The sequence below is a fragment of the Geotrypetes seraphini genome, chromosome 4 (genome assembly GCF_902459505.1).
Source record: "Geotrypetes seraphini chromosome 4, aGeoSer1.1, whole genome shotgun sequence".
Lineage (NCBI taxonomy): Eukaryota > Metazoa > Chordata > Amphibia > Gymnophiona > Dermophiidae > Geotrypetes > Geotrypetes seraphini.
The window spans coordinates 90,720,385-90,732,485 of NC_047087.1; the positions used below are offsets into that span (position 1 = coordinate 90,720,385).

The 12,101-nt window shown below is 43.0% G+C and overlaps 1 protein-coding gene across 6 annotated transcripts in view; it reads right to left on the reverse strand.

The window, feature by feature from the left end:
* Nucleotides 1-12,101, reverse strand: part of BBX (BBX high mobility group box domain containing) — a 198,788-nt gene that overhangs the window by 38,792 nt on the left and 147,895 nt on the right. For all 6 annotated transcript variants that reach the window (XM_033941025.1, XM_033941029.1, XM_033941030.1 and 3 more), the window contains one exon: nucleotides 691-889. In XM_033941025.1, the coding sequence (XP_033796916.1) occupies nucleotides 691-889 (199 nt within the window). The remainder of the gene's footprint in view (nucleotides 1-690; nucleotides 890-12,101) is intronic.

Below are 12,101 nucleotides of genomic sequence, written 5' to 3' on the forward strand. Positions count from 1 at the left end.
GGTAACTAAAGAGGAAAAGTACACCCAAAGCACAAATAAAAAAGCCCAAAACAGAAAACTATTGCTGCTAGAGGATTCCATCATCAGAGGAATTAAACTTGGAACACAGATCAAGAAGCCCCAAATAGTGAAATGCCTTCCAGAATCCTTGGCTACCAGAAGTACCAGGCAAATACTGACTTTAATTAGGGGAGAAACTAAGAATTTTATTTGGGAACAAATGACCTGGCCAACAACTCCCCACTTGCAGCGCAGATAGCTTTTCGGGAGCTGGGGAAGAGCTTAAAAACTTTTATAAAGACTGTAGCTTTTTTAGAAGTACAGCCTACTAATGGAATGGGAGAGGAAAGAGTAAAAAACCATCCTGCTTCTTTCTCCATTAATCTATTAAACATGTATTTTTATAGACTTTATTACACTTAAGATTGTAAACTTCTTTCAGTTTGTATTTTAAATTGACTGTATGTACTTTTGTTGAAAACCGCTTCAAACTTCTGGTATAGCAGTATATAATAAATAAATTATTATCATGACTGTTTTGGTATTTTTTTTTCTCCCACCAGTGTTGAAGATTGACAATATATGGGGCAAATCCTGCTCCATTCTCCCTCCAGATTCTTCTACACATGTCACCAATGTTTCCTTTATTTTCTGTGCTAACCACAATCAGAAATAGAAGCAGCAGCTTACCTGCCATGCTGAAGTTTAACTGGGGCATGTCTTCAGTCCTAGACATTTTCTTGGGGCTTGGAAGATCATTTACAGGCTCTGCAGGGAAGGCCCAGAGCTTCTTTCTGGTGGTAACAGTAGGCGACTGGGTTTTCACAGGCTTATTTGTAGTGGGGCACCACTTGTAGCCAGGATTTGCCTTCATAAATGCATCCTTGTACTATGGAGAAAAGCCAGAGATACCACAAGTGTTAGGAAACAATCCTACAATTGTTAATATTTTCAATAGGCCCTACTAGAATTGACTGTTTTCATCCCAAGATTGTCCTTGTACTTTAGTTTATTGCATTCTGGTTATATCTATGTGGATCACATTTGATACATACATAATTTTTACATACACATAAAAATACAAGTTACATAATAAACCTTACATAGTGTCTTCCCTAAAATTTCAAGTACATCTGATTCAATGCACCATAAGCCTTACAAAATAAATAGCCCTAAGGTTGTGGGATCGATTCCCAGCACTGCTCCTTGTGACCCTGGGTAAATCTCTTAATCCTCCACTGCCCTAGGTACAAAATAAGTATGGTACCTATATATATGTACACTTTGAATGTATAACCACATAAAGGCAGTATACAACTCCTATCACCTTTCCCCTTGGAAGTTTCCTAAATTTGCTCGTGCCTGTTATCAATCTAATCTGCTTGGGTAACCGATTCCAAGCTGATGGACCTGCAATAGAAAAATTATACTTTTGCTTCAATAAAATGCATCTTCCTCAGGTTCAGAGTAATGACACGGTGACAAAATTCATCATTGTTTCCGTCCCCGCGGATAACCGCGGGAAATAATCCCATGTCATTTTCTAGTGTCTATTTCAACCTCAGTCCTTCTACACCAGCATTCTTCAAAGCAAAGCTTGAGGGTCAGTGGTTGTGGCCATTCATACTCTGATTCTTCCCTCTCTCCTTAAAGAATGACATGAAGATGGTTTCCCGCGGTTATCCACGGGGACGGGAACGGTGATGAATTTTGTCACCGTGTCATTCTCTAGTTCAGACTAAGCCAGTGTGTTGCAAACGTTTGCTACCACAGCACACTAAAGTTGGGGCCGCATCTACAGGGCCTCTGACCATGTGTGGGCATCAACCGGTGATGTCACATGTATGTGCGCGACATCATCATGTTGATATCCACACATGCTCGAGACTCTCCAGACACAGCCCTGAGCTCGGGGACCTTCCAAAACGTGGACAAACTGCTGGGTTTTGGAAATTCCTCCATCGCCAAGTGCACAGGGGAGGAGAGGCGTCGGTGCCTGTGCTGGCAGTGACAGGCTCCTGTTTTGCCGTGGCACACTCGGAATCTTGCCATGGCACACAATTTGCAATTCACTGGACTAAGCAAATGTCATGAACTTCCAATCTTAGTGTGCAGTTTGGAATCATAAATTTTAATTACTAGCAGTTTGTTATATCACAAAGGTTCCTCATCACCTTGCCCAAAGGGAACTCCTTATCAGGATTTGTGCGTTATGGACCCCTTTTACAAAGCCATGGTAGCAATTCCCCTGCAGCAAATGCACTGAAGCCCACAGGAATTGAATGGGTTTCGGTGCATTTACCGTGGGGAAATTGCTACTTCAGCTTTGTAAATGGGGCCCTATAATAGCAAAGTTAAATAAAATGTATCCTAAGACGTACATTTTTAGCCCATTAGAACTCATATTTATGAAACTATTTGTTGTTTCCCAGACCATTTTTCTCTAAACAAAAAGGAAAAAGGGAGGAGGAAACCCTCGATTCTTGTGGACATGTTTTCTGGTCTTCTATCCCCTCCCCTCATAGTTGTCTCCCCCAGCACCTAAAGCAAACTAAATCAGTCCAGCTATGTAAATCCTGCAGTTTACAATTTTTATAAAAGTTTCTGTAGGGGGGTACATATAACACCTCTCAATTACCTGGAAACAATAAAAAGCAGCCACAGTGGAAGAGGAGTGGGGATGTGTACAGTGAATAGCTGTGAACAATTACTATACAATATCATTCATTTTAAAGTCAATTTTTGAAGTAATTTATGTTGGTAAAGAGAGTTCTAGCTTTATTAGTACTGAGGGTTGGCAGTTTTCAAATCTACCTACTACCCATCTAATTTTAGTCATACTCAGGCCAATGCAGAAAGCCACAGAGTATGACTAAAATTAAATGGGTTGTTGCATAGTAGGAAACATAGAAACATAGAAACATAGAAATTGACGGCAGAAAAGGGCCATAGCCCATCGAGTCTGCCCATACCAATTGACCCGCTCCTTGATTCTTACTCTCCTAGAGATCCCACATGAATATCCCATTTTCTCTTGAAATCTAACACGCTGCTGGCCTCAATCACCCGCTGAGGCAGCTCGTTCCAATGATCGACCACCCTTTCGGTGAAGAAGTACTTCCTAGCATCACCCCGAAATTTCCCTCCCCTGATTTTCAGCGAGTGTCCTCTGGTTACCGAGGGTCCTGTAAGACTGAAGATATCATCTTTCACCTCTATACGCCCAGTAATATACTTAAAGGTCTCAATCATGTCCCCTCTGTCTCTTCGCTCCTCCAGCGAGTACATCCGCAGTTTCTTTAACCTTTCTTCATACGTGAGATCCCTGAGCCCCAAGACCATTCTGGTAGCCATTCGCTGAACCGACTCAATTCTCAACACATCTTTTCGGTAGTGTGGTCTCCAGAATTGAACACAATACTCGAGATGAGGTCTCACCATGGATCTGTACAGTGGCATTATGACCTCAGGTTTTCTGCTGACAAAACCCCTACGGATACAGCCCATCATTTGTCTTGCCTTAGACGAAGCCTTCTCTACTTGATTGGCAGCCTTCATATCATCGCTAATGATCACTCCTAAATCACGTTCCACCGTGGTCCTGGACAAGGTTTCACCATTTAGTGTGTAAGTTCTGTGTGGATTTTTTTTCCCTAGGTGCATTACTTTACATTTTTTAGCATTGAAGCCTAGCTGCCAAGTGGATGACCACTGTTCAAGCTGTCTTAGGTCCTGCGTCATAAAGTCAGGCACACTGCTTTTGCCAACTATGTTGCATAGTTTGGCATCGTCGGCAAACAGTGATACTTTTCCTCTAAGTCCTTGGGTCAAGTCTCCTATGAATAAATTGAATAGAATCGGTCCCAAGATGGAGCCTTGAGGTACTCCACTCATCACTGCTGACGTTTTCGAGGGGGTACCGTTTACCATCACCCTTTGAAGCCTACCATCTAGCCAATCCCTTACCCATGTAGTGAATGTATCCCCCAATCCCATCGATTTTAGTTTGTTCAACAGCCTGCGGTGTGGAACGCTATCAAAAGCTTTGCTGAAGTCCAAATATATCACGTCAAGGGACTCACCGGCATCTAGATGACTGGTCACCCAACCAAAGAAGTCAATCAGATTAGATTGGCAGGACCTTCCCCTGGTAAATCCGTGTTGATGTGGATCACGTAAATTTTCTTCGTCTAGAATTTTGTCGAGTTCCTGTTTGATCAGTGTTTCCATGAGTTTGCATACTATGGATGTAAGACTCACCGGTCTGTAATTTCCTGTCTCTGTTCTGCAGCCCTTTTTGTGGAGTGGAATTACGTTAGCTGTTTTCCAGTCTAGGGGTACTTTTCCCTTGCGCATGGAAAGGTTGAAGAGTACGGATAGTGGTTCAGCCAGAACTTCACTCAGCTCTCTGAGTACCCTGGGGTGTAGATTGTCTGGCCCCATGGCTTTGTCTACTTTGAGTCTTGAAAGTTCGTGGTAGACGCTACTAGGTGTAAACTCGTAATCACGAAACAGGTCATTTTGGCTGTCTCTTATTTGTAGTTGTGGACCATCTCCCGGTGCTTCACAGGTGAATACTGAGCAGAAGTATTCGTTTAGCAGTTCTGCCTTGGTAGTATCAGATTCTGCGTAGTTTCCATCTGATTTCCTAAGGCGTTCTATTCCATTTTTGTTTCTCTTCCTGTCGCTAATGTACCTAAAGAAGGATTTGTCCCCTTTTTTAATGTTCCGTGCTAGATCTTCCTCTGTTTGAAGTTTGGCTTCCCTGACTGCCTTTTTGACAGCCTTAGATCTGGCCAGATAGTCTTCTTTTGCCTCCCTTAGTACTAATAAAGCTAGAACTCTTTTTACCTATCTAGGAAGAGAGACATCTGCTTGAAAACCATCTGAAAAACACATAGTGTGTTTATGAACTGGCGTTTGGTGAACTGAGACTAGAGATTTGCGTGGGAAAGAGAAGAGAGGGGTGGGGGATTGTTGGCATTATATGTGATGTGAAGTGTTTATATCTATATTTGTAACATTAAAACAATTTTTGATTTAAATATTATTTTATGAATGATTATATGATTTGTAATTTCAAATGTGAAAGTACCTGTGCAGTAGTAGCTTCCTTAATATGAAGAGATTTAACTTATTTGAAGCTATACATTTTGAATTATAGGGTATCTCGATCAATAGAGGAGCTAGATGCATATTCATTAGGGATATCTTAAAAACCCAACTGGTTGGTGGAACCCCAGGGCAGGTTTGAGAACCACTGCTCTAGCTAGTTCCTGATTACTGTAGGTATACAGCTAAAAGTGCTTGTGGGTGGAAGTTAGCCATGCTGATCTGAATGAGTATTGTAATAAAGCCAGTTGGAAGGAATGCAGCTGTCAGCTTTGTACATACTAGCCCAGACATGGGAAAACAATGGCCCATGGGCCATATCTGGCCCATTTAGTTTTTTAATCCAGCCCGCCAACCGCGAGCCCTACATACCTCCCTCCAGAGCAGCATTGGGCCAGCAGCACTCTAAAGAGGCTGCTTCACAGCCTTCTCTCATCGGGGAATTCCCTCTGCCACATCACCGATGATGTCATCAGTAACATTGCACATGGAAGGCTCAGAAGAGAAGGCCGCGAAGCAGCCTGTTTAGAGTGCTGCCGGCCCGACACTGCTCTGGAGGGAGGTATGTAGGGCTTGCGGTTGGTGGGGTTTGGATGGGATGGAAGGTCAGTGGGGGTTTGGCTGCGTGGCGGGGGTGGGTGCTCAAGGGTTCGGCTGCACAAGGGGAGGGAGGGAAGGAAGAATGGATGGAAGCTGGGTAAGGGTTCTGCTGCATAAGGGATGGGAAGGACAGAAGCTGGGCAAGGGTTCTGCTGCACAGAGGGATGGGAGGGATAGAAAAATGCTCTTGGTCCAGCCCTCTGTCAAATTTAAGAACCCATTGTGGCCCACAAGTCAAAATGTTTGCCCACCCCTGTACTAGCCAGTTAATAATAATAATAATAATAATAACAACAAATTTATTTTTTCTATACTGCCACAATCTTACGACTTCTAGGCGGTTTACACTGAAGAGAGCTAGACAATCAGCGAATTACAGAATACAAATAGCGAAGATGTCACTGAACAGTCAGCGATTTACAGAATACAATTAGTAAAAATACACATATTTCTCAAAGTTATCAGCATGGTGTTAATAGTTTTAAAACGGTATCTAATTAGGAGATAAATCTATCGAACAGTGCTGTCTTAATTTCTTTCTGAAATGTGCCGTAGGTCAACCTGGCTCTGTTGATGTAATTGCCTAGCCAGGTCTGCTGTTTACTAGCTTGAAACTTAAAAGATCTGTCCAGAAAGGACCTGTATTTGCAATCAGTGATCCTTGGATAGGCAAAAAGATTGCAATTTCTGGTTGTCCTAGTGGGGATGTGTAGCTCGAAATGTGGTAAGAGATAGGTAGGGGCCATTCCCCACACCAGTTTAAAGCAAAAGCAAGAGAACTTGAACATTATTCATGCCTCCATTGGCAACCAGTGTAGCAGTTTGTAGTAGGGACTAATATGCTCGCTTTTCTTTAGTCTTTATAGTTAGACAGCTCTGTATTGGTACCCGCTAGTGCTGCCCGAGTTAGGAAAAAATTTCAATTTGATTCGATTGTCTATTCAATTGGTTTTTCGATTCGATTTTCCTGCCCAATTGGGTGTTTTTTTCAAACATCCTGGTGGGTTTATTTTATAGCCTCTTCACCCCCTTTGCCTTCTCCTAACCACACTGGTGCTGTGGTGGAAACAAAATAAACAAACAAAAAAAATTTTCCTCTCTTTGTTAAATCCTAGCTCACGTTTGCGATCTAACACCAGCTCTGGCAGGATACACGTTTCAAATCCGACATATTGTAATCACAAAATGGAAAATAAAATTAGTTTTTCTACCTTTTGTTGTCTGGTCATTAGTCAAATCTTGTTGGTCCCAGGTTCTGGTTGTCTTCTGATAACTTGCTTGCCAAGGTCTCCTTCTTTCTTCGTGCTAACCATCCATCTACCATCTCTGTCCTCCCCTTCCATTTCCCTTCCCTCCCCCAGAGGTCTGGCATCTTTCCTTTTTTTTGTCTCCATCCACAGATTCACCTTTTCTTAACTACCCTTTCATCCAGCATCTCTCCTTCCTTCCTTCCCACCACCCCAGGGTCCAACATCTCTCTCGTTCTTTTCCCAACTACCCTCCTATCCAGTATCTCTATCCCCCCCCTTTACACCATCCCTTGTGTCCAACTTCTCGCCCTTTCTGTTCCTTCCTTCCCTCCCTCCCTAAATCCCATTGTCCATCATCCCTCTTCCTCTCCTCTATTTTCAGACCCATTATTTCTTCCCCCCAAAGTCCGACATATGCACGTATCTTTGAACCCCCCCTTCCCTCCCTCCGTGTACTTCTACACCAGGGCTCCCCTCCCCTGGTCTGTCCCCCCCCCCCTGAAGGCCTGCACACCCCCCCCAAAGGCCTGCCTGTTCCCCCTGAAGGCCTTTTCCCTCCCTGTACTCTCCACTTTCTTCACCTTCTTCTCTCCATTCTCCCTTCTGTCTTTTCATCTTTATTCTCCCCCCTTTCTGCTATTCTCTCTCTCCCTTCTCACTCCTTTCCACGCTCCCTCTTCTCCTCATTCTATCTTCTCTCCTTTCTTTCTTCACAGCTTTCTCTTTTCTAAACAGTATCTTCTGTACTCTCTCTCTCCCTTCTCCGCAGTGGTTTGGAACAAGCCCAGGATGCAAAGTGGTCTTTAGTAAATGAGCAGGAACCACAGGGAGGGGGCAAGCTGCCTGGCCAATCTTTCTTCTCATTTCTGTTTAACGGGTTTCAGCCGCTCTCAGGCTGTACAACAAGCTTAGTTCTCTTTGGAGGCCCCAGAATGAACTGTGAGAACTTGCCATGGACTAGCAGCAGCATCGCTCTCTCCTTATTGTAATTTGCCTGACAGCTTCCATATCTTTAGCGAGTCAATTCGCTTCTGCAGCCTCGGGGATTTTGCTAGGCCGCCCCACCTCCGATGATGCAGCTTCCTACTTCCTTGGAGGCGAGACAGCCTAGCAGAGGCCCCGAGGCTGCTGGAGGGAATTGACTCGCTAAAGTTACGGCAGCAGTGAGGCAAATTACAATAAGGAGAGAGCGGTGCTGCGCTAGTCCAGGCTAGTGTTACGGGGAGGGTTTGAAATCGCCGAATCGGGAAGGGGAAGGGCCGAGTCAGGCCGGGGAATCCCCAAGCTGGTGAGAGGGATTTTAAAAAATGTTTGAGTGGCAGGCAGCAGGATTCGCGCCCAGCTAAAAAGTGCTAGGGAGAACACTGCAGTCTCCTGCCTCAGAGACAGAAACTGTCCAAGAGCCGGAGCGGCAGCTTTAGGTTAGCGGCGCGGGGAGGAGGGTTGGGCCCTGAATCAAAGATGCCAATTTTTTAAAAATACACATCGATTCGAATTGATTCACCCAGAGTGCCCGCACTAGTGCCCGCAGATAAACTTTGAAAATCTGTAAACTGACAAGGGAGCCTCTGGATCTACTCCCCAAATAGTCCATTCAGCTGGTTATGAAAAACATGGACCCAGTTGACTACCAAACTGCTCATATCTGATCTTTTGCCCAATGGTTGGTTTCCTCAAGCTATTTTATGGGCCTGAAATCTTTAGAGGTATTTGTTATTGTTAAAAAGTTAAATCATCTCCTCTTCCTCCAGGGATTTGAACACTAATTATTAATGTATGATAATTAGGACAGTATACCCACTACAGAGTATGAGTACTTAATCTGGCTACATCATATCTGTGCTTGAATCATTTTTAAGGAGAACAAAATCTAGTGTACAAGTGCATCTTGCAATGTAGTATTTAATAAAATCTTATAGGCCATTGTTTATAAAAATGCATGCATAGCAGCTGCTCCTTTTCTCTTGGCACACAAGAGGGCACAATTTTTCGTTATGTCTCATCAGAACATTCAGCTGACTGCTAAAAGGGGATTTAGATCGGTCTATGCAGGTTATGAATTTAGCTTAAAACCTGATAAGCATGCAAGTTGGGTTTTATTTTCTTTAATTGTGTATCTTTTTTTTTGTTGTTGTTGTGTATTATTTCCATTCTATAACAAAGAACTTATTATAGAATGGAAATAAAATTCATAACCATTTTTTTCAGGAATGGAGTGCATCATCTTGATTATTTTCATTTTAGCCCAGTAAAAAGTATTGTTGCAAATCAGTTGCATCCAGGAGCAGTGTGATTGGTAGGCTAATGAGAGAATAAACAAAGGTAACCTACTGTAGCATTGAGAGCTGCATCCTACCAGTGCTAGATGAAAACTAGAGCTGGCAGTCAGGAGCAGCTCTTAATTTAAGAATTCTCAACCTTTCCAGGCTCATCTAGTGATTCACAGTAAATCTATTCTAGAAGCTTTTTCTGTGAACAAGAGAATTCCAACAACCAGACAAAGGAGGATACATCATAGTCCATCTGTAACTATAGTGTTTGTAAGTTTACCTAAACAGAGCTAAAGTCTGTGCCTAGTCTCGGAGAAAAATTATTTTCATATCTGAGACCTCCTTGTAATTGGTCAATTAACACTGGCTGCAAAGAGCCTAGATAAATGATAATAAGAGAACACATCATGAAAAGATCAATGCAACGGGCAGAACACATTGCTGTAATGAATTAGCTCAGAATTTCTAGTGGAAAATGGCTGCAAGATTAAATCTTAAGGGTATGGCTCCAAGATTAAACCTTAAGGGTTTATTTTTCTCTCTCTTTAAACTCAATTTCTCCTTGAACTGTTTTCTCTGGGCATCTTTCTGATTACCAGTGACTGTGCTGTTGATTTGAAATGGAAATGAAAGTAAAATATTATTAACAGAATAATTCCACTTGGGATTGGAGCATAAGAGTTGGCTTTTTCACTTCTATATATGCAGTCTTGCGCAAAAATGTGTGTAGTTTGAAAATTTTACCATAGATACCAAGCAGTAGTGATTCGTTGCACCCTGCTCTGTCTCTAGGTAGAATGTTGATTGAAAGTATAGAAAATTATTTGAAAATGTCATCTGTGCATGTTCTTTTCTTCTTCTCCTAACATCTCTGACAAATTTGTTTGAATACACATCCTTCCAATCCTACCCAACTCCCTTCATCATTCCCCCCTATGCCGTCATATCCCGATGCACCTATACTAGCTACAAACCTGTACCTGTTGTTATACCTGTATCTTGTAATCACTCGTTTGCTTCAATACTCTATACCAGCGGTCTCAAACACGCGGCCCACGGGCCGCATGTGGCTCTCCAGGTTTTATTTGCTGCCCGCGGTCTGGAGGCCATCATTCTCTTCCTTTTGGAGCAGCAGCCGGCTCGTTCGCTCAAAGCCGCGGGTTGACGGCTCCTTGCGCTATCCATTCCTGCATCGGAAGCCTCTCTGATGTCACAACATCAGAGAGGCTTCAGACACAGGCGCGGATCTCGCAAGGAGCCGCCACCCGCGGCTTTGAACGAATAAGCCGGCCAGATACGCTGCTGCTTCAGTGGCGCACCAAGGGGGGGGGGCGGCCCACTGTTCTCTTCCCTGCAGGGCCGACCAATTCTGGCGGCCCGACATCAATTCTGACGTCGAGAGGACGTTCTGGCTAGCCAATCGCTGCCTGGCTGCCCGGAACGTCCTTTCCAACGTTAGAATTGACATCGGGCAGCAAGAGTTGGTCGGCCCCGTGCAGAAGAGAAGCAGGGAGATGGCATGTTCCCAATAGCGGCAGCAGCAGCAGCCTATTCCGCGGTGGCGGTGGCATGGAGGAGGGCAGGAAGAAAGGAAGAAAGAAGGAGGGGGGACAGGGAACCAGAAACAAAGCAAAAAATGGGGCACGGAATCAGAGAAAAACAGACAGAGAAAGAAAGAAAAAGTTGGGGGAGGGAATGAGGTCTGGAGGAGAGGAAGCATACAGGAGGCTGAAAGAAGGGAAGAAGTATTGGATGCACAGTCAGAAGAATAAAGTGCAACCAGAGACTAATGAAATTACCAAACAAAGGTAGGAAAATGATTTTATTTTCAATTTAGTGATTGAAATGTGCCAGTTTTGAGAAAGAAAAGATATTAAACTTTAAATGTGAGGGCTGCAGAAAAAATAGAGTACTTGTAGGGCCGCAGAAAAAATAGTTAATGTCTTATTAAAGAAATGACAATTTTGCATGAGGTAAAACTCTTTATAGTTTATATATCTTTCCTTTTAACTGTTAAAGGAAAGTTTTATAAACTATAAAGAATTTTACCTCATGCAAAATTGTCATTTCTTTAATAAGGCATTAACTATTTTTTCTGCGGCCCTCCAAGTACCTACAAATCCAAAATGTGGCCCTGCAAAGGGTTTGAGTTTGAGACCACTGCTCTATACCATCTTGAAGTGAAAAGGTAAGACGGGATATAAATAAAGCTATTATTATTATCTCTCAGTGGGGCCAATACAGAAAGCCTAGCTGTGCAGTTACTGCAGTTGTATGTGAAAGTTGAGGCTGATCAATGCAGAAAGGAGCTGAACATGGGTGTTGCCTCACGTGGAAGACAGTCTGCACAGTGCATTAAAATGTATGGTAATGTAGCCCTTAAGTATTCCAGACAATACACAGAAGAAAACAGGGGCTTTTGCCACATATGCAAATTTTTGCAAGGTCTGGGGCAGGTTGTAAGGGTTGATAGAAATTTAACTGTCAGTTTTATCACCTGTAACTAGAAGGAGTGCCTACAAGTTTACAGACTGTCAAGGAAGTAGCAAAGCTTGGATGCATGTTAGAACATAAATGAAAGCATCAGCACACATTTGCACATATTGACACCTATTCTTCTCATGAATATCAACCACAAAAAAAAATTAATGTGCAAGAAATCTCTTCAGTATTGATGTATGCTGACTTTTTTTGTTTTTGTTCCAACATGCGCACAGCAAGTTTCGCTTACTGCAAAATGTTTGCATGCCTCTGGCAGATTCCCACCCCCCAAATTTGTATCCAGGTTCTGTACATAAAATTTGCATATACTTCGATTGCGTATATATGCTTGCGGTAAAAGCAGACATTTGCGTCTCAAGGAAGCAGT